Source organism: Balaenoptera borealis, assembly GCF_965194805.1.
Source record: "Balaenoptera borealis genome assembly, chromosome: 17".
NCBI lineage: Eukaryota > Metazoa > Chordata > Mammalia > Artiodactyla > Balaenopteridae > Balaenoptera > Balaenoptera borealis.
Window position 1 is genome coordinate 54,265,923 of NC_138876.1, and position 22,391 is coordinate 54,288,313.

Here is a 22,391-nt window from a genome sequence, read left to right on the forward strand (position 1 = left end):
GCATTTTAAAACCATAACTTATTTTTTGTTGTTGTTGCAAAAGATAACCATGCAGTGTTGATGTATTCAAAACCATTATCCGTTGCTCATGATGGAGTTGGGCTCATTGAGTCAAAAATTCTGGCCAGTTCCTTACAGGAGGAAGGGTCTCCCTGGTGGGAGCAATGGATAGAGGGGTCGATGGCAGTGGAAGAGAGTGAAGTGAACTGGGACCAAACCCAGCCTTATTAGCATGTGTACTGACCGAGGGAGATGAAACAAACATATTCTGTGCTTATTTTTCACTGCTTCATTAACCTTACAGACTGTCAGAAGAGCAGGAATAAGAGGCAAACAGTATACTGCAGCACATTTGTCTGGAACGTAAGTCAATTTCTTTTTTTAAATATGAAGCTACAGTCTTATGATTAGGTCACATTTTAACCTGCAAGCCTAGGTTAATGCCCTCTTCCACTGTATTCAGTCTTTTAAAGTCTCCTGTCAAATGAGATCAAATGAGAATATGGAAGAACTTCAGAAACTCTAAGTGCTCTATAGTTGCACAAATAAAAGGGGAAGTAATTACATGATCTGGTGTATTTATATAAAACTGACAAGCCTCTTCCAATCATATCATTAGAAATGTTATAACTGCAAACATACATAACTGATATTTTTATATAAATGTACAAAGATAGTTAAATGGATTTTTATTTTTAACACAGCTTGAAAAAAATCTAATCTAATAAAGTAGTATCATGGGTATAGGAAAGGGACAAAGAGAACACAGGGTATATAGTACTTTGACCAAATCCTCCTGGTGATAAGTATTCTGCTAATACCGTGCTATCCTTTTTACATTTACAAAGACATAATTCTTATTTACTTCTGAATTTTGTAGCACGTGCAGTATGATCTTGCTTAAGAATTAGCACAGAAGAGCAGTTTTTATACAAAAGAACTGTGCAGGTGAATTTGATGTAGACGTAATTTAATGTAGATAAACATATAAGAACTGGAGCCAGACTACCTGTATTCAAATCCTGACACTACCACTTACTAGCTGTTTGACATCAGGCAACTTACAAGCCTTCTCTGTGCCTCAGTTGTCCCTTCTGAAAATGAGGTACTAAACTACCCATCTCATTGTGCTATTTTGAAGTCCAAGTGAATTTGTGTATATAAAGCACTTAGGATAGTATCTGGTATATAATAAATGTTAGCTATTAATAGTGCCATTGTATACCTCTGTAAGGTTATTATTATTTTTTCTTTTTTTTATTGAATGAAAGATTCTTTAAATACTAAGTGCTTTACAATTTTGAAGTTTCACATTTCATATAATCCCAGAATAACCCTTTTTTCCCCCCTACCCCTATATTACCCCTCCCCCCCTCCCTCTCCCCACTGGTAACCACTAGTTTGTTCTCTATATCTGTGAGTCTGCTTTTTGTTTGTTTGTTTGTTTTATTCACTGGTTTGTTGTATTTTTTAGATTCCACATGTAAGTGATATCATACAATATTTGTCTTTCTCTGTCTTATTTCACTTAGCATAATGCCCTCCAATTCCATCCATGTTGCTGCAAATGGCAAAATTTCATCCTTTTTATGGCCAAGTAGTATTCCATTGTATATGTGTACCACATCTTCTTTACCCATTCATCTGTTGATGAACACTTAGGTTGCTTCCATACCTTGGCAATTGTAAGTAATATTGCTATGCACATTAGGGTGCATGTATCTTTTCAAATTAGTATTTTTGTTTCTTTTGGCTATATACCCAGTAGTGGAATTGCTGGTTTATATTGCTGGTTCTATTTTCAGTTTTTTGAGAAACCTCCATACTATTTTCCACAGTGGCTGCACGAATTTACACTCCCAACAACAGTGTATCAGGGTTCCCTTTTCTCTACATCCTTGCCAACATTTGTTATTTGTATTCCTTTTGGTGATAGCCATTCTGACAGGTGTGAAGGTTATTAATTTTAACGTTAATCTTTTCCTACATATTTTGTAGGTATAAACTACATGAACCATTTCTAAACCACAGGAATTATGCCATGTAGAAACTACATTTTTGAGCCAGAGATAATGTGGCTTTTTATAGTGTGGCTAGTAGTTAAATTTACGAAAAGAAAGGGAGGAGCTTCATAGAGTCACTAGGTTGCTTGTGTTGTTATGTTATCAGCATGTCTGGAAGAGACTAACTCACTCTCTGACAATTAGCATGCCATGAAAAAAATGTCATTTATTGATGCCCACTCTCTGTATAATATAGATAAAGACAAAAAATATTTTTTGGAGTTCTCCAAGGAGTTCTTACTTCAAGGACTGCTTTGACCTTAAAGTTTTAACAGTATCTTTAACTGTAAAATGTTAATAATTAGATATTTGAGGGGAGCTAATTTTATCAAATGCAGTTTCAGAACATTTGGTTGAAATATATGCAGATGAGGTTATTTCAGGTTTTTTTCTCTTCTTACCCAAAGGGTAGTTCTTATCAGGCTTTTCTTGAAATCAGAAGTCACTGAACAGCTTAAATATCTACCCACCAGTGTAGAAGCCACTGTAACAGATAATCTAATGGTTAAAGATATTCTTTAGACAAAACTTTGTTTCATAGGGCAAAGCAAGAGATTTTTAAGCCCAGAATGTTTTTTTTTTTTTTTTTTTTTAAGATCCAAGTGAAATAGGAAGCCAGCAAGAGCGATCTATGTCAAATACTCAGTGCAAACTATGCCCAGAATTCCCCTCAGACCATTCTGATCTCTGGCCTGAGTCCCTCATGCATGTGCAGATTGACATTGCAAGCAAGAGGGCCTGTGGGCACAGATGAAATCTGTGATGATAAAGAGGAATTAAAGAGAATATAACATCAATTAGAGAGGTTGGAACCAATGGTGGCATCTGACACATTGTGAGGTTTAAGTGGGCATGGTAACTGTGAACCACTACCCATAGAATCTTCTTGCCAAGAGCGGGGATGCTCAACGGTTGTTTGGGGCAACCTTTATTTTAGGATTTATATAAGGAACCATGCCCACAGTAGACTTTGTTGCCAAGTTGTGGGGGTCCCCAGCTGCCCAATTTTGGGAGGGAAGTTGGTGATTATTATAAGAGTACCTATAGTGCACCAATTGTCCAAAGCATGCTAAATTTTTAACTAATTATAATCTACTTTCTTCATACTACATCAAAGTGAATCATGATCAAACTTCTATCAAAAGCATTCTTTTCTAATTCAAAAATAGCTCTTCTATGTAGAAAACTAAGAAAATACCTCTTTTAACTGAAGACATCAAATGATATATGTATAATAAAATATACTGCTATTTTATTTCTAAATAAAAGAACTTCTAAGATTTAAAAAATTGGTAGGATTATATAAATGAAAAGTGTATAAGCACATTATTTGACATAAAAAAATTCAAGGACTCTTTCTTACCTCAAGAATGGGACACATAATTTCTGCTGTGACATCACCATGATTCTTACAGAATTTATAGAATGCCTCGATGTAAGACTTAAAAAGAAGAAAGATCATAAGGCAAGAAAATGAATATATTTTCCTTTTGGAAATTTCTAGATCAGCTTTTCATGGGTTATTAAACTCTTTAATGGAAATTGAATTACTTCTCCCCTAGGGAGATATTTTATAATAAATTTGGTGCAAACTTTCACCTTGAAGCACATTGCACAGCCTAAAAAAGGAACTCCATAAAAGAACAAAATTGGACTTATCATAGCTTATAATTACTCAACAAGCACTTTTTTGCATGCCTCTTGGATTATTTCACACTGTTGATTCTTGCTATTCTAACAAGAGTGCCAAACTCTCTTATGAGCTCTGCAAATAAGTCTAGATTTGGTCCTATGCTGATATTTAATGTCTCCTAGTGCTCAGGAGACACATTTGGGATGGCATTGAGCATGGAAGATACACTGGAAAGGCAGAGTCTAGGCTGTAGAGGCAGCCTGTGTTTGAATCCCAAATCTGTTACTTACTAGCTAACTGACTTCTGCCAAGTAAATTTACCTCTCCATGCTTCAGTTTTCTCATCTGAGGAACGGGGATGGCACATAGTTTTGCTGGGTGGATGAAGTGATCTAATGCCTATAAATGCTTAAAACAGTGCCTTCTGTTAGCTATATCTCAGGGATGCTTCCTCTAAGCCCGTAAGTCTTTATATAAAAAGGAAAACTGCTGCAATGCAATGCTTTTGAGAGGTCCACATGTGTCAACATAAGAAGCTAGATATACAGCATGGCAATGTATACATATATGAATATATATATATATTCATTCAGGTACTCTATGAGAGTGTCCAAAGATGCTGTAGTGGTGTGAGTGAAAATGGATAGATTTTGCTCAGCCCTTATTACACAGAGTGACTCAAATGGCGGCAGCATAGTCCAGACAGACAGCTGGTCAGGTTATACAAAGTGGTGCTTATGATGTTGTGTCCACAGATGGTCATCTTGGTATGCTGCACACTATCAGTAGATTAAAATTGTGTGGACAGGTTAACTGTGAAATTCAGGGACTCTGTTAACAGGATTGAGGACAGAGATGGACACTACATAACACAAGGTTCACTATGTATGCTGGTTCTTCTGAAATGGATTCATATGGTTCACTGCACTCATCTATCTACCCACCCATCATCCATCCATCCATCCATCCATCCATTCATCTATCCATCCATCCATCCATCCATCCATCCAATTGACACCTTTTATGTTCCAGGCACCATGTAAAGAGTTAAGGATACAGAGAAGCATGGGATCCTCTCAAGGATCTTGCTGGCTGGGAGAAGTTGACATACATGTATTTAACTAGAAGACAGGCCAGGACTAAAAGAACTTTGTCCCCAGTATGCCTAGCTTCATAATTCAGCAGCTGGCTAACAAGCAAGTAACATTTAATAAAGAACTCTGGTTATGATGTATTATGTAATAAAGAAGAACATAACATTGGGGGAAACAGTTACCTTGTACAGTTTATTGCGCAGTATTTCAATATTCAGTTCGTCTAGAGTATTTTCGGACATACAGTCTTGAAAGAACGGAGCTGAAAGCAGAAATTATTGTACAAAATAAATTAATGAAAACATGATTATAAACTGTAGAAAATGTCTCCTGAACGCACCACCCTCTGCCCACCCCTAACTAGGACACTGTGGAGTGGCAATCCACAGACTCGGTGAGGCTAACAGTGATGGTGACAAGAAGGGTGATGATTTAGGAAGCATTTGCTCTGTGCAAGCCGTCATCAAACACTGGATATACTTGAACTTATTTAAGCCTCACAACCTGGAACTACTCACTTTATGGTTTACTTTTTGAAGCCCCCCCAACACCCGCCTTTAGATAACAGTAATATTTACCATTTGCAACCTTACTATGTGCCAAGCATTGAGTTGTATTAAAACCGTCTTAGTTTTCAAAACTCTGTTATAGTAAGATATTATTGTTTTTAAAATGAGCAAACTGGAGTGAAATGAATTGTTACAAGTCACCTGGTTGGTGGTGGGCAGAGCCTGTCATGCTTAGGGATATCTGCTTTCAGACTCACCCTCTTTCTGCCATGCTATGCTCCATTAGCACTGGACACTTAATAATGATGTAATTTTTTTCTTTTTAAAATTTGTTTTAAACAGCAACTATTTTGATGAATGATCAACAGTGAATAACTATAATCCAGGTTTCCTGACAATAACTGTATAAAATTATCCCATTAGTATTTTAAATGCTCCAACTGTTGTCAGTGCCAAATTATAATGAAATTATTACTTATTTCATCATTGCTTCAGGTCATTAGACAGACACTCCTGAGCATCTCAGAAAAATGGCATTCTTAAATTTCCTAAAACAAAATGTTTCCTATATGCAGCCTTATTAAGACAGAAATTTAAAATGAAAAGGAACTAAACATATAAAACCCAGCTAGAAAATTAATTTTTTGAAAAATTACAAGTTCTATCATTTATTTGCTATGGTCAGGAACAAAGTACAGGGGTTTGGAGGTTGGGAGATGAGCCCTAGCTCCTTCTCAGCTACAAATGGTTTGCATGTGATCTGGTATACTTCATTGTCTTGATCTGAAAAATAAGGGAGCTGGACCAGATGATTCTTTAATGTCCATTTCACTTCTAGGAATCCGTATAGTATGACACTATATTCATGGAGAAAATTATGAATTGAAAGTGCATTTTCTAATACTGTGATAACATACACAAGCAGCTGTGCAATTATTTATGCATTCATACCTAATGGTGTTTCAACCAGAATGGCATTAAAGAGATCAGAAGGTGTCTCTGCAATGTTGACTGCTTCCATTTCTGTGAAACGGCCCAACGGGTGGCACTTCACCAGAATTTCTTTCACAGATTTTTTTTGCAATGCACCATTCATCAGTAGAATCACATTGTCTATCATGTAACTGCACCTGGTGTAGAAGAGGGCTCAATCATTAGGAAAACAGTTGCATGAGAATAAGAAGCATCCCTCAGGTAAAAAACAAAAAACAAAACAAAACAAAACCTCCACATTTCAGGCACACACACTTTCATTAAGGAAATATATCTCTCCTTTTATTTTAAACTCTGGGTTTTGAGAGATGTAGGTGAGGTAAAATATCTGACTCTCAGAGGGTACCATAGTTTGAAAAACCATGTTCACAGTTATAATACCTGACTGGCGGGACCACACAGAAGATGACCCTTACACAGTAATGGCCAAATGTGGTGGGTGGGGCAGAGAGTAATGAGGGTGTTAAATTGTTTTGTTTCTCATAATGGACTATGGGCTTAAAAAGTTGAGAAACACAGACCTAAAGGGTTTCATTCTACTTCAAAAACTGACTATTTAAATCTTTGATGAAGCCCGTTGTTGAGTATTCAAAGTTTTAAATATTTAAAAATAAATAAAAATAAAATAAAAATATTAATTTTAATATTAAAATGTTTTATGTATTAAAAATTAAAATATTCTGGTTTTTTTTCCTCCTATGAGAGCAGATAGTCAACTTTCTAGCCTTTTCCCCTCCCAGAACCCCAAGAGTCCATAGGTTGACACTTTACGTGATTTCTCTATTCAATATAAGCTCTACCCAGGATATTCCAAGCAATGAGGTCAAGAAGTAAGAGAGACACAGTCGCTTCCTTCACAGAAAATACAGTTTAAGGGAGGTACTGGTACATTGCAATGCAGCATACAGGCTGCATAAAGGAGATTACAGGGTGGTGTGGGGATTCAGAGCTGGGCACTAAACCAGTCTGGGATCAGACTTCCTAGGGAGTGACATTCAGGCTGCAACTTGCAGAATGAGAAGGAGTTGTCCAGGCAAAAGCGGTGGCTGGGAAAGAGTGCTTCCAGGCAGAAGGGAAAGCATGTGAAAAGCCCCAGAGACAAGAGGGCCAGGAACAAGGATGTTCTTTTGCCTGCTGAGCACTGGAGGTGGGGCCCAGGCTGAACGTGCAGGGTCCTGAAAGACAAGATGAGGAATTTGGATTGAGGGCAATGGGAGATGCTGAATACTTCAAGGACACGGGGAATTATGATCTATGTAGATAGAATATGCATTAAAACAGGATAAGAGGTAAGCCAACACTTAAATAGTAAAGTGCTTTACAAAAGTTATTTTATTTAATCATGATAATTACACTGTGATGATGATAGGTACTATTATTACCTCCGTTTTACAGATGAGGAACTGGAGGCCCAGACAGGTAAAAATCTCACCCATAACGACACAGCTAACAAATGAAGAGGGCTGAGAATCAAACTCAGACAGTCTGCTTCTGAAACTTTTCTCTTAACGCTCAGATAATGCTGTGTTTAGTTGTCAAGGATGACACATAAGTTTCTAGGTTTAACAGTTAGAAGCTGGAGCCATTTATTGAGATGAGAGCACTGGAGGAAGAACGGGTTGTAGTGGGAGCTGATGTTTTGGACCGAATGAGTTTAGATGCCCAGGAGGAGATGCCAAATAGGCCTCGGACATCTAAGTCCTGAAGAGACAGCTGTGGACCAGAGACATTTAGGGAGCAGGGGCAGGGGGTGCTAGTTTAAAGGTGGAAGCAGATGTCTTGGGAATGCTTGAGACCACATTCTAGAGTGTATGTCAAGAGTCCTGTCCTGAGAACTCTGGGGAACCCCACCATTTAAGGACCTTGATAGAACCTGAGAAGGAATGACCAGATGGTAGGAAGAAAACCAGGGAAGAGAATTCTAGGAAGAAGGGGTTAAAGGCCACAGGAAAGTCAAGGTGGACATTGAAACAAGGTGTTCTCAGGATGCAGCCACTAAGAGGTCATCTGGCATCACAAAACATGTTCAGTGGAGTTTGCTTGTGCAAGGGAAAGGGGAGAAGCCAGAAACCTGACCACTGTGCATTTAAAATGAGTGGGAAGTACAGAGGTTTTTGGTTTGTTTAATTGTTTTGTTTTTTTAAAAGAGTTTAAACTATAAAGCAGGGGAAGGTAACTGTATGGAGACCCGGGGGCCAGAGGAGCTTTGGACTTTCAGTTTTGGTGGTTTTTTGGGGGTTTTTTTGTTTTTTAAGATGGGAGAGAAGAGAACACGTTTAAGAGCTGAGGGGAAAGAGGCGGCCAAGAGGCTGAGGTGGCAGCTCAGAAGACGGAAGGGACAGCCAAGCGATGAGACAAGGTCCTCCACGTTTGGCAGTGATGGGACTCAACCACTGCACAATTTAGGCTTGAAAAGAACACCTTTCACTGGATGAAAATGAACCTGGCCACTTAGAAGCACTGTCACTGGAGTCTGGCTGCAAGGGTTACTGACTTCCTGTGCAAGAATGCATTTCCAGCAGGATAAGAGTCTCCTGCATTGCAATTGAGCTTCTGCAATGTACCCCAATAAAATTTTTAGCTAAAGAAGTTTAGAAGAAGGCAATTATCCCTTTATAAAAAGCACATGAGGGTTTCCCTGGTGGCGCAGTGGTTGAGAATCTGCCTGCCAATGCAGGACACACGGGTTCGAGCCCTGGTCTGGGAAGATCCCACATGCCGTGGAGCAACTAGGCCCGTGAGCCACAATTACTGAGCCTGTGCGTCTGGAGCCTGTGCTCTGCAACAAGAGAGGCCGCGACAGTGAGAGGCCCGCGCACCGCGATGAAGAGTGGCCCCCGCTTGCCACAACTAGAGAAAGCCCTCGCACAGAAACGAAGACCCAACATAGCCAAAAATAAAAATAAATAAATAAACAAAGTAAACAATGCGTTTAAAAAAAAAAAAAAAAGCACATGACTATAAAGTTTCTTCACTCCCCCAAACAGCAGTACCAAATTTGGACATTATGGAATTTGAGAACTCTTTTTATCTCTTGAAAATGATATTAAAATGGAAGTGCTTATTTAACTGTCCCCTTATGGCTCAAAAGCTATTACCTGAGAGGGGAATTGCCAGCACTTAATAATCCTTAGCAGACTCCAGATGTTTAATTGTTCCCCCACAGCACCCCAGTAATGTAACAGCATATGAGCCGCCAACATTCCCAATGTGCAGAGGACTATGAGACCAGCGCTGACGGGGGCAACCAAAGTCAATGTTGTGAGAATTTAGCCCACACGTAACACTCAAGCCTATGCTTGTACAGTGTGTGTGGGGATGTGCACATGTGTATGTGTGCACATGTGTGTCTGGAGTGCTTTTTTTTTTTAAAGTTAATAGAGAGGCTAGGCCCTCTATTGCAAAGAGTAAGGGCTATGGAGATTGAATTGTTTTATTTCAACTCATTTAAGTGGCCTTGTTTCTAAGATGGGACAACAGTAGCAGCTCTCATAGTTTTGTTCAGAAAATGAAGTGAGACTCAGGATTTGGCCCATGGCAGGGGAGAGGGGTATCTTTCCTGTCCCTCCCTCATCTCTGTCACATAGGCACCAGGTATATAATTATTATTGGCTGTTTGGGATGGCAGGGGGGTAATGTGCCCAGAAGACAGCTTGCTCTTTCCAGAGTATAATCTTGATAGACCTCTAGGGCCCTGCCTCCAGTGGTTAGGGAGGAAATCTCTATTGGCGTTGCTTGAGTAACGTTTGAGTTTAAAGACATCTGGTTGCTGACCTAGCTCAAACTCCTCATGTTTTAAATAATTGTGCTTATCAGTAGCAACAGAGCCAAAACTAGTGCCCACTCTGTTGGGTTAATTTTTCTCCCACTCATGGTCTAGACAAACATCTTCACTTCTAGCCCCTTCTAAATATTTTCTTCTGTAACTTTGATATTGGCACCTGTGAAAATCATGAAGTCACCTGAAATTGTAAGAGTAAATGACTCTGTTTCAAAAATTTTAGGTTGTAAAAATAATAATTTTTAAAAATGCCAACGCTTCTTGAGGTTGTTCCTATGTGCCAGGCATTACATACATTACACTACATTACATTACATGCATTACACTACATTACATTACATGCATTACACTACATTACATTACATGCATTACACTACATTACATTACATGCATTACACTACATTACATTACATGCATTACACTACATTACATTACATGCATTACACTACATTACATTACATACATGCAATACATTATATGCATTACATGCATGTTCCCATTCAAGCCTCTCCACAAGTCAGTGCTTTAAGGACCATTTTTACCACCACTTTACACACAAGAAACTGAGGCTTTGAGGGGTTCCATGCCTCATCCAAGGTCACACTGCTGGAAAGGGGCAGGGCTGGGATCCCACAGCCAAAGCCCCAGCTCCATGTTGGATTCAGATAAAGCAGCTCCAGCCAGAAGATATTTTAACATTTCCTTTTGGAGTTAGCACTGACCTTTTTCCTTTTGCTCCCAAACTTATTTAAGGATCTTGAAGCTAACTAAATTACATTTCTTATTTGATAACTACCACATTCTGGGCTAATATAACAGTTGCTAAATGGTCAGATAATGTAGAGACATAATTTGGTGAGTTAGAGGAACTGTTCTATGGATAAAAATTTTAAGTACTTAAGTGTCATTAGCAACAGCTGAGAAACGACTGTCATTCCCTGAGCACTTTGGCACGATATAGTTAGACAAAGAGAGAGAGGTCTTCTGAGAACACAGGTGACGTTAAGTGCAGAAGAAAGGTGTCAGGTCCTTTTTGAAGACACAGCTACAAAGATAGTGGGCACAGGTAAAAGCCAGAGAATTTTACAAATCCTTTTAGGATTCTCTCGTCAGATTTTGGGCTGAGCATATACCTGCACTATTTGACCCTCCCCAAACCATATTAATATTCAAGGTATACGAAAAGGAAAACATTCATCAATACAGTGACATAAGGGAAACAGATTTCAATAAATTTCTAGAAGATCTCAAACAAATAGAATCTTATTGATGGATTAGAGCAAAAGAAGTCACTGATCAGAATGTACACGTGATAAAGCAGCGCAGAGCTGGGAAGTTATCAAGAAAAGTATCAAGCTTGGATTGGTTCAGGAACAGAGATAAGGATTGGGCTAAATGCAAGGGGTCAGGGTAATTAACTACAATGACTTTCTAGGGAAGTGACCTCCCAGGTGGGGTAAGGCAGCAAGTTTGAAGAGCATTGCCCTGGAACAACATAAAACAACTGTTGAAGCTATGCACTAACTCATTTAAGTTGATATATAAAAACTTTTATTATAAGTTTAAATACTGCAAAAATATTTCAGGTATATTGTGAATGTCAGTATTTAAAATGAACCTGTTAAATCAGTCAAATTAAATTATCCAATGAAGTATCTGAATACCCACTTGCTAAAGACAGATTTTTGTCCCCCTAAAATTCATGTTGAAGCCCTAACCCCCAATGTGATGGTATAAGGAAATGGGGCCTTTGGGGCTATTAATTAGGTTTAAGTGAAGCCATGAAGCACGGGGCCTACATGATGGGATTAGTGTCCTTATAGGAATAGACACCAGAGAGCTTGCTCTCTCTCCCTCTGCTACGTGAGGACATAATGAGAAGGCAGGTGTCTACACATGAGGAAGAGAGCCTTCACCGGGGAACCAAATTGGATGGCACCCTGATTTTGGACTTCCATGCCTCCAAAACTGTAAGAAATCAATTCCTGTTGTTCAAGCCACCCAGTCTATACCATTTTGTTACAGAAACCCGAGCTCACTAAGACACTACCACTATTCAATTACAAATACATAAACAGAAGGAAATTATGTTGTTCCTTATTTTTTTTTCTGGAAATGTTATTTCTATTCCAATTCTCTGATGAAATTTTACCCTAATATAGCATTTATGTCTTTATGTTGAAAGTCTTTTATGGCTCTCTATAACTCTATGTACATATAATAGAATATTAATTTTTCATTTCTTGTGATCACAGGCTTCAAATGTTAGAAGAAATTTTATGAGTTATTATTACAATCACTACTACGTGGGCACACATAGCATGGTATAAATTTTTAAAGCTTTTTATCTTGAAATAATTAGATTGACAGGAAGTTGCAAAAATAATACAGAGAGTTCCTATGTACCCTTCACCCAGTTTCCACCAGGGGTTACATCTATATAGCTGTAGTGAAACATTAGAATTAGACAAGTGACATTGGTACTGTGTGTGTGTGTAGTTCTGTGTTAGTTTATCCCATGTGCCTATTTGTGTAACCACCACAACAGTCAAGGTAAAGAACTATCGTATCATCCAAAGATCTCCAGTGTGCTACCCCTTCACAGTCACACACTTCTCTTCCCACCCACCATCCCCTAACCTCTGGCAAATACTAATCTGTTCTTCCTGTAACTTTGCCATTTTGTGAATAATATTTAACAGGAATTGTATATTATGTGACATTTTGAGACTGGCTGTTTTAATTCAGCTTAATTCCCTTGAGACACATGTAATACATACAAGTTGCTGCATGTAAATAATTTGTCCCTTTATTGGTGAGTAGTATTCCACAGTATGTGTGTACTTGTTTGTTTAACCACTCACCTATTTAAGGCATTTGGTTTTGGGTTTTTTTTCCCCCAGTTTTTGGCTATTATAAATAAAAACTGTTATGGAAACTTGTGTCAGTTTTTACATGGAAATAAATTTTAATTTATCTGGGATAAATGCCTACAAGTGCAATTTGAGTTGCATGGTAAGGGTATGTTTAGTTTTTTAAGAAACTGGCAAACTATTTTCCCGAGTGGCTGTACAACTTTTAGAGAAGTGTATAAACCTTACCTCTTTTAAAATCTCCTTACCTTCCCTATTTATGATAGAATTGTCTTAAATATTTCCTCTGCATTCAGAAAGGACCACATCAGACAAGTATTAATTTTTGCTTCAACTGTCAAATATAATTTACAAAATCAAGAGGAGAAAGTCTATTGTATTTACCCATATTTTCCTCCTTTTTTATTGTTCTTTTCCTGTTGTTTCAGACTCCTTTTATCATTTCTTTTCTGTTTCAAGAACTTTGTTCAGCCATTATTTTAGGGTAGGTCTATGGGTCACAAATTCTTAGTTTTCATTCATCTGAGACTGTTTTGAATTGCCCTTCATTCTTGAAAAATATCTTCATTGTATATAGAATTCGGAGTAGACATCTCTTTCCTTTTAGCATTAAAAAAATGTTACACCCCTTCTTTCTGAACGCCATGGTTTCTAATGAGAAATCCACCATTGTTCACGTTGCTTTTCCCCCACAAGTGTCACAGCTTTCAGGCATTTTTGTCTTTGTCTTTCAGAAGTTTGACTATGATGTGTCTTGGCTTGGATTTCATTGGGTTGTTCTTGTTTGGGGTTCACTCAGCTTCTTGAATCAGTAGGTTTGTGTTTTGCCAAATTTAGAAAAATTTTAATTACTGTTTCTTTGAATACATTTTCAGCCTTTCCCCTTTTCTCCTCTCCTCCTGGGACTCATTGCTGCTGTGTATTTTGAGTCCCAGGAGTGAGGGAGAGAATGGAGTTGGAGGAGTCTTAATCTTAAAGGATATAGAGGAAGAACTGGAAGCTTGAGATCCAGAAGCTTGGAGAAGGGCTCTGTGCCCACCTCACCCCCCCACCCACCCAGTCACCCCTGCAGACTACTTCTGCACTTCCACAAGCTAAGCAGAAGGAGCCACTTGCATCCCATCATATCAAAGGTACATACTATTAGCATAGTTTATGACTGTGCTGATCTTGATCACCTGGCTGAGGCAGTGTTTGCCAGATTTCTCCACACTGAGAAGGTACTGCCCCCTCTTCCCATATTGTACTCTTTGGAAGAAGTCACTATGTACAGCCTACCCTTAAGAAGTAGGGAATATGGTTCCCCTCCTTGAGGATGGAGCATCTACACAAATTATTCTACAAGGGAGATTTGTCTCTTCTCCCTCATTTATTAAGTTATCCAATCATTTATTTAGACCAGGATGGTCTCATAAATATTTACTTTACATTTATTTTATATTTGGGGTGACAATTCAGTACAACTTCCTTTATTTTGTTGCTCAAATTGTTCCAGCTTTAGCCACTAAGGGCTCTTGCAGTTGGCTCCTGTGTGCTCCTTTAACATACCCAACCATTGCAGGTTTTTTGTTTTGTTTGTTTCGTTTTTCATGTCCTCATATTCTGGCATTACAAGACAGTTTAAGCTCATCTTGTATATTTCTTGCCCCAGTCCTAGAATTAGCTTTTTCTCCAAGGAACGCTGATTCTCTTTATGGGAGAATGGTATTAGAAACCAAGATCTGGGCATTAGGTGGGGTATTTACTAGTGTGGTTTTTATTGTAGGCATTCTCAGCTAAGAGCAAAGAAATATACACACACCTACTAAGCAAGGATTCCATCAGAGTATTATTCTCACTCAGTAGGTCCCACTTCAAAAACCTTATCCATGGCCACACTTCCTTCTACCACGTAGAAGCAGACTATTTGCAAATCTTCAGCTCCAGGCAAAACCTCTTTCTCCAGCCTCAGATCCATATTCTTTCACTTCCTTTCTGTGAATATGACTACCTGATTTTCTCATAGGCACCTCAGTCACACTATCTCAAAAATCGTATTGCCCCTAATCTTTCTCCTTCTTCTGGAATCTCTATCTTTATCAGCAACCTCACTACTCTTATTCCTAAAAATCTCTCAATGGCTTCCTTCTGCCTTTAGAATGAAACACAGGTTTATCATCATTGTATGCGAGGCCCTTCATTCATTGGTTTCTGATTACTTCTCTGGCTATTGATGTGAATGATATCATTAAAAAGAAAGTATATATTTTAGAAGAGAGAATAGAACAGACCCCAAAAAACTTTTAAAGGGTGGAAGAAGACTTTGCAAGAAGAATGAGGAAAGGCCAGGATGGTAAAAGGAGCCCAAAGAGAAAGTGTCATCACAGAATGCACAGGATGAGGACATCTACTGTGAATACTGTGGTGAGTTATGAAAAAGCTGAAAATATATCCATTAGACTTAGCAACTAGAGTGGTTTCGAGGGCCTGGTGGGGTAGAAAATAAGACTGGAGTGGGCTGAGTAAATAAGTGAGAATATAGGAGTAGAGACTATCCTTTTTAAGAAGCTTGGCATCAAGGAGTGGGAAAGGGTAGAATACCATTATCTTCACGTGGTTGCTGTGTAAATTAAATCAAATCACACATATGAAAACAGTTTGGAAATCATAAATTGTCACAGTAAAAGGAGCCCAATCTTTGAAACAGATAAGCCTAATTCTAAGCCCAGCTCTGTTACTTAAAAACCAGTTTAACAAGAGCTTCATTTCCTCATCTTAAATGGAAATAATTATTCAACTTGAATGGTTGGCACCAGGATTAGTCATACATATGAAAGCATTACTGCAGTGCCTCCTGCAAAGAAGGAGGGTCATACATCCTTAGAGGAAGTTAATTCTCTATAAACCGGACCTTGGAGGAAGAGGAGGAGAAAATTATAAGCCACATACATAATCTTTAGAGTAAAAAATTTGCAATGTTCATACTCTTTCATCAAGTCTGAGATTTCTACATCTCTGTACTTTTACACTTAGTTCTAGCTAACAGAATCTTTTCTAAATTTACCTATTGCTCTTAGAAGATAAGTTTAACCCCTGGTATGGCGTGGAGACAAGAAGCTGAGTGGTACAGTCATTTGGAAGACAGAACATCCACAAGACCATAAATCATAATACCTGTTGGGATACTCACCCTCAGGTCTGATTTATACCTTTCATAAAATCTGTTACCATCCTGTTCTACATCTTATAACCCTAGAATTAACCTTGTGTGGTCATTATTTTATATGATGTTTCCTTTACGATATCTGAACTTCAAAATATTTAATGTTTTCTCTTTGGAAATATAATAATTAATCTCAAAACAAGGCTGGTTAACTCATCATAAATGATAGCTGCTTTTATGTATAAAAAGGTCTGAACCCCTTTGTTAAGATGGAAGCTCTTCATGACTCAGTCTGAATTCTCCTTTCGGGCACGACTGGATAGGAAATAACTTGGCGAATTTGGAGACGACAAGAGATTCATCATCTCCAAGCATTGTGACTAAGGTCTGGCTTCATCACGTGAGCCACACCCTGATGTCAGGACTGGTTCCTTCTACCTAAGTGGCTGGATCAGCATCCTTTCACCTGCAACACATAACACAGTGTTCTCAGTGATAACGATGCTGTTTTAGGTGAGCAGGACTGTGATATGATTCTAGGTCACACTTGTACATGTGGAAAATACAAGATCAGGGACATAAAATGCACGATCAAGAGTAATTGTTCATGGAAAGTATAGGGGCGTGTGTGAAATACATTAGGTGTACTTAAGTTATTTCATTCCTGAATGAAACTCCTCAATGAAAGGTGCCGATCCACCCTTAACAAGCCCACCAGTTATTTACTGTCACATGGACAACAGGGCCATGTTTTTATTCCCATTTTTTAAATAGAGGAAGTGAAAATTAAAACCATTTTTAAAAGCAATTAATTTTGCTGTCGCACTCATTTTTTTTTTCCTTCCTGGAAAATAAAACACTGAGAAACTACTAAGAAGTCAGCATTGCTGTAATAGCACATTTAGAACAAAAATGCTTATCACTATGCATTTCCCAAACCCTTAGTAGCTCTGGAATCTTTAGAAAACTCTTTTCTCTGGTACTTAAGATTCTCTACAATCTTGGTCTAACCCATTTGTTTGGATTAAAAATTCTTCAAACTTATTTGTCCTTTTCTCTATCAGTGTCTTTGTTCCTACTCTTCTCTATATGGATAAAGCATCCCTTCCCCACCAATTGCTAAAAGCTGAGATCTTTCCCATCCTTTAAGGCCAATATTCAAATATTCATTTTAAGCTTTTAAAATGTCTCTAGCTAGAAGTGGTATCTTTTTTTCTCTCTCTAAATTTCTGTGTTCATATTTATCTTGGTGTGAAATTAATTTTCAATATACATTGGCAGTAGCAATGGTGAACATGAGCAACAGTTAGCGCATTCATTCACAAACAGTTATTATATATCTAAAGAGCCAAGACCTGGATTCCTGCACTAATTTTGCCACTAATCAATTGTTCTTGGGTAAGTGATTTTACATGTTCAAGTGTAATTATTTACAGACAATTCCTACTTATCTTTATTACTTATAATATCCTTAAAGATAAGGACTTTGTTCAGTACATTTTTTGTACTGAGGCCTGAACCATACTTGCACAGAACAGGGACACACACTGATGATTTTTTTCAATTGATGAATAAATTTTTCTCTATGTTCAGACAAATATGTTAATTCTGATATTCCCTGAGTAAACAGAATCAAGAAGATAACTGGCATTTTTTCTAGGGGTCATAGCTGCTTATTCCTTGCTTTCTCTGTACTTTTCTACTGAGGAGAATAACATTAGTGAGATTGCTCCAGTGTTGTCCCTTCTCTAGCACTGTATGTAAATATTACAGAAATTCATAGGAACACAAATGGAGTGATACTTCTTGCTCATTAGGCAGTTAAACATGCTGTGTCTATAATAGCCTGTTCTCCACCTAGTCAAGAACAGTGACTGGTAAATCTCACCTTTATTATATTCAAAACACCAGTCACAATAAATTTTGGAGAATCTTAATTCTTCCAATGAGGAAAGAAAAAAGAAACAGCTGAGAGGACAGGGAGAGGAACAAAATTTTCATACATTGTTGGAGCATGAGAGAGCAACCTGCTAATATCTATCAAAATCTAGAACCTGCACAGCTGTTGACAAAGCAATTTCACTTCTGGGAATCCAACGTAAGGAAATTCTGGCATGAGGAAGCAAATATATATGTACAATGATGTCTGTTGTAGCATTACTTGAAATAGCAAAGAAATAAACTATATGGACAAAAGGGGGATGATTAAATTATGGTACATCCAACACAATGCGATACAATATATGCTTTAAAATAATATAGATCTATATATACTTATGTAGAAAAATCTTAATAGATTACATAAAAAAGACAAATTGTAGGCAATACATAGTATAATCTCACTGTTCTAAGAAAAATAAAACCAACTATGTGTATTTATATTTATTGGTTTAGATATAAACGTATGCATATATATAAAACTTTTTTCACATAGAAAGAAATTTGGAACGGCATGCATAAAACTTATGAGTGTTTGCCTCTGGGCTTTGGGAAATGGGTACTGGAATATACTCTTTGCTTAGAAAATCTCTGTTCCGTATTTCTAAAAAGCCATCTCATAGGATTGTTGTGAGAATTAAATAAATTTAATACATGTAAAGTGATTATAAAATTATTGGCTTGTAGTAAGCACTAAATAAATTTTTTAATAAAAACTCTTTAAAAAAATATGCACACGTGCCTCATTTTCAATTTAAAAAAAAAACAAAATAAATGAGACAAAATAAAAGACAACTAAGGCAGTGGTTATCTGGATAAGTACCACAGTGGATTTCAATCTCTCCAGGTTATGGGACAGCCTTAAGTCTTTTACTAAACAATTGCTGGGGAAGGAGCAATACTCTGGAAAACAGGTTGCTGGGATCAATCATGCCCCCTGGTGGTTGATTGCTGCCTAGCCAGAAAGTTGGCAAAGCAAAGGAAAGAACCTGTCCACCTTGGCCCTGATGTATCAATATTATATGTTCTGTGGCATCCATTACCTTAACATCGTTAACCCTCAGACACCACTTTTGCTGATGTCAAGTGGCATTGGCAACCCAACAGCCATACTGGTTAAGCCTGTGCTTCTGCTCTCTCTGCTGGATTTGCCTCCTGCTCATGTACAAACAGGGTCATTCTTCAGGCCTCAGTCTGAGCATCACCTCCTTTATGCAACCTTTTCTCACTTTCACAGGTGACTAGACCCCAATGCATAAAGTTAGCTACATTTTTTGAGTATATGTGGATATGCTGTATGTGTGGATTTATTTGTGTATTATATATGTGTATATTTTTCAATCAGCCAGTTTCATGGATGTGAGATTTGTATAGTCATACAGGATTCCACACTTAGTAGGGCCCTGTGCTTGGTTTAATTCTCTGCTGTTGTTCTCCTGAAATTACTAAACATTTAAAAAACAAACAAACAAAAAAAAACTAAACATTTTTTAACAAGGGCCCTGTATTTCATTTCACTGGGCCTCACAAAATAATGTTCTATTTTCAATTAAACTCACAACTCTAAATTTAATATAATAATTATTATTTTAGAGGAGGAAACCAAGGTTTAGAGCGATTCAGGAACTCTTTTCAGGGTCTCACAACTGGTGTATTGTAGACAGAGAACCTACCTACTGGCTGTAAGAATTTCTCACGTGCATCAGGGTCACCTGATTGAAAGGCTCATTGAAAGTGCAGATTCCTAGCTCACAGTCCAGAACCTACTAAAACATAATTTTTAGAGGAATGGTCTTGGAATCTGCACCTTAAGTAACTCTTCTACTGGCTTAGAGAACAAAGTCTATATTCAATTCATCTCTAATCTTAGAACCTAGCATAGGCCTTCACTCATAGCAGTAACTTAATAAACATTATGCTGATTAAGTATCATTCAGTTACAGATCGACCAAGCATCACTTTTGCAGAAGAGCACCAGTGTTTTTCCATTCAAGTGCTTGAGAGTTTTATACGAGGAAGGCTTTATCAGCAGCTAGAGTTGAGATATTTTTGCCCTGCACTTGTTCCCCATTGAACATTCACATGGATAGAAAGCCTTTAAGTTGGTGCAATCTTTATATTTCAGAACTTTTCTGGCCAAAGAGTCAGAATCACAAATGCATAGTGCTGTCAAATAGTCAGTCTTATAATATTATTGGGAATTTGATTCTTGAAATCAGAATTTAACAAATTAAATACTATGCAGACTTGGAGGTAAGGAAGACACAAAACATCTAGAATGTTCATGACCAGATGGAAGGCTATATAAACATTTAAAAATATTAGAGGGGGAAGGGGGTGAGGCGAGGAGAGGAGGTGGAGGAGGAGGCTTGAACTCGCGCTGCTGAAGTCCACTCACTCGCTGGCCACCTCCTGACAAGTGGAAGGGATCCGCTGCGGACCAAGGAAAGTGGAGGAGCCTGGTGGCAGCCACTCCCTATTCTGCACTTCCCTGCACTCTCGTCTCTCTCGGCCTTGGCCTCTGACACGAGAAAGAGATGCTGGTTGCAAGTTTTGGAGATCCCTGTTTTTTATGGAACACCGTTCTGTAAAATTTTCATAAGATTCCTTGGCAATAACATACACTTGTGATGGACCCTAAAAATACTGCTATGTTAGGATTGGGTTCTGATTCCGAAGGATTTTTCAAGAAAGAGCCCCTCTGCCATCAGTACTGGCACACTGGTCAGCAAGAGAGAAGTAGAGCTAGAGAACAACACAAAGGAAGAAGAGGACCTTCACAAGTGGAATCGGGAAAGAAACATCGAAGCAGGGAAAGATGATGGTTTGACTGATGTACAGCAACAGTTTTCAGTGAAAGAAACAAATTTTACAGAGGGAAATTTAAAATTGAAAACTGGTCTTCAGGCTAAGAGAACTAAAAAACCTCCAAGGAACTTAGAGAACTATGTATGTCGACCTGCCATAAAAACAACTATCAAGCACCCAAGAAAAGCACTTAAAAATGGGAAGATGACAGATGAAAAGAATGAACATTATCCTTTAAGTGGTGTCCTCTGATGCACAAACTTTTTCAATTTTGATGAACTCCAATTTGTCTATTTTTTCTTCTATTGCCTGTGCTTTGGTGTCATAGCCAAGATATTACTGGCAAATCTAACATCATGAAGATTTTCCCCTATGTTTTCTTCTAAGGGTTTACAGTTCTGGCTCTTATGTTTAGGTCTTTGAGAGATTTTCAGGTATCCATCTCACCCTGAACTTGCTCCCTGAATTCAGAGACTGATTAAGATAGCAAGGCATACTTTGGACATGGGAAACTGTTATAAAAAATGTAATGTATAAGCTATGGGTATTGGACTAGCAACTATTATTTTGATTAGGTAATACACTACTATGATTCAGAATTTAAAAGATAAAAAAGGAAACAATAAAACATTGTTACCATCATTACCCTTCTCTCCCCTGAGTACTCAAATCCATTTCAGAATCTCCTTTTAGGCAATCATGTGATAACCCCCTACTAACTATGATAACTAGTTAAGCAGAACAACAACAACAATTTCTCAACCAAAATGAAGAAAAGTGTTCTGTATATTGAAATTGTCTTACTTGGAAAATAAATAGAAACAAATTGTTTGGAACCAAAATTGGTGCAAAGAAACTTCCAGGAGCGTAACTCCATCAGTGCCTTTGATATCTCCCACAAATATATATATATATACAAGCAAATACATGCAAAACCCCCCCATTTAAAAATATAAATGGTACCATACTGTAAAAAAAAAATTAGAAAAACTTTTGACTTGAAAAAAATGCTGATAATAGATATTTTAAACTAATTAAATTATTTTTACATGATTTTCTTTTAAAATATACAGAAAGAGTATAAAAATATGTCAAATCATGGTGAGATTAAGAATGACTAATTTATTCATATAATTTTATCTAACTTAAATGGGCTTATTCTTTTTGATTAGAAATAACAAAATCCTTTTTCTGACTTGCAAATTCTTTCTTCCCTTAGCTTAGAATTCCCAGGAATCATTGACTGTTTTCTCTCATTCATCATAAATCAAGATACTAAATTCTGTTGTCTACCTCTCAGATGCATCTAACCACTGTCCCCTCCTTCCTAATTCTACTATCAGTATTTCCACTCTAAACTTTAAAAATAGCTTCCTCTATGGTTTCTCTGCTTCAAGCCTCATTTCTTCAACACATCTTTCACAATACCAACAGAATCATTTTCCTAAAATAAGTATCAGATCATTAACCCTCACTTTTCAAGGCAAGAAGAGTTGAAAAGTAAAAACAAACAAAAGAGTAAAAGTAGCACCTTTGAAATGTTATTTGGAGAGCCCT

The 22,391-nt window shown here is 37.6% G+C and overlaps 1 protein-coding gene across 2 annotated transcripts in view; it reads right to left on the reverse strand.

The window, feature by feature from the left end:
- Positions 1 to 22,391, reverse strand: part of ATP6V0D2 (ATPase H+ transporting V0 subunit d2) — a 49,130-nt gene that overhangs the window by 6,483 nt on the left and 20,256 nt on the right. Inside the window, exons 3-5 of one of the 2 annotated variants that reach the window (XM_082363561.1) lie at positions 6,251 to 6,429; positions 4,973 to 5,052; positions 3,427 to 3,504 (exon numbers count right to left, since the gene is read on the reverse strand). In XM_082363561.1, coding sequence (XP_082219687.1) covers positions 3,427 to 3,504; positions 4,973 to 5,052; positions 6,251 to 6,429 — 337 coding nt within the window. The remainder of the gene's footprint in view (positions 1 to 3,426; positions 3,505 to 4,972; positions 5,053 to 6,250; positions 6,430 to 22,391) is intronic. The other variant, XM_082363562.1, reaches the window with a different exon arrangement.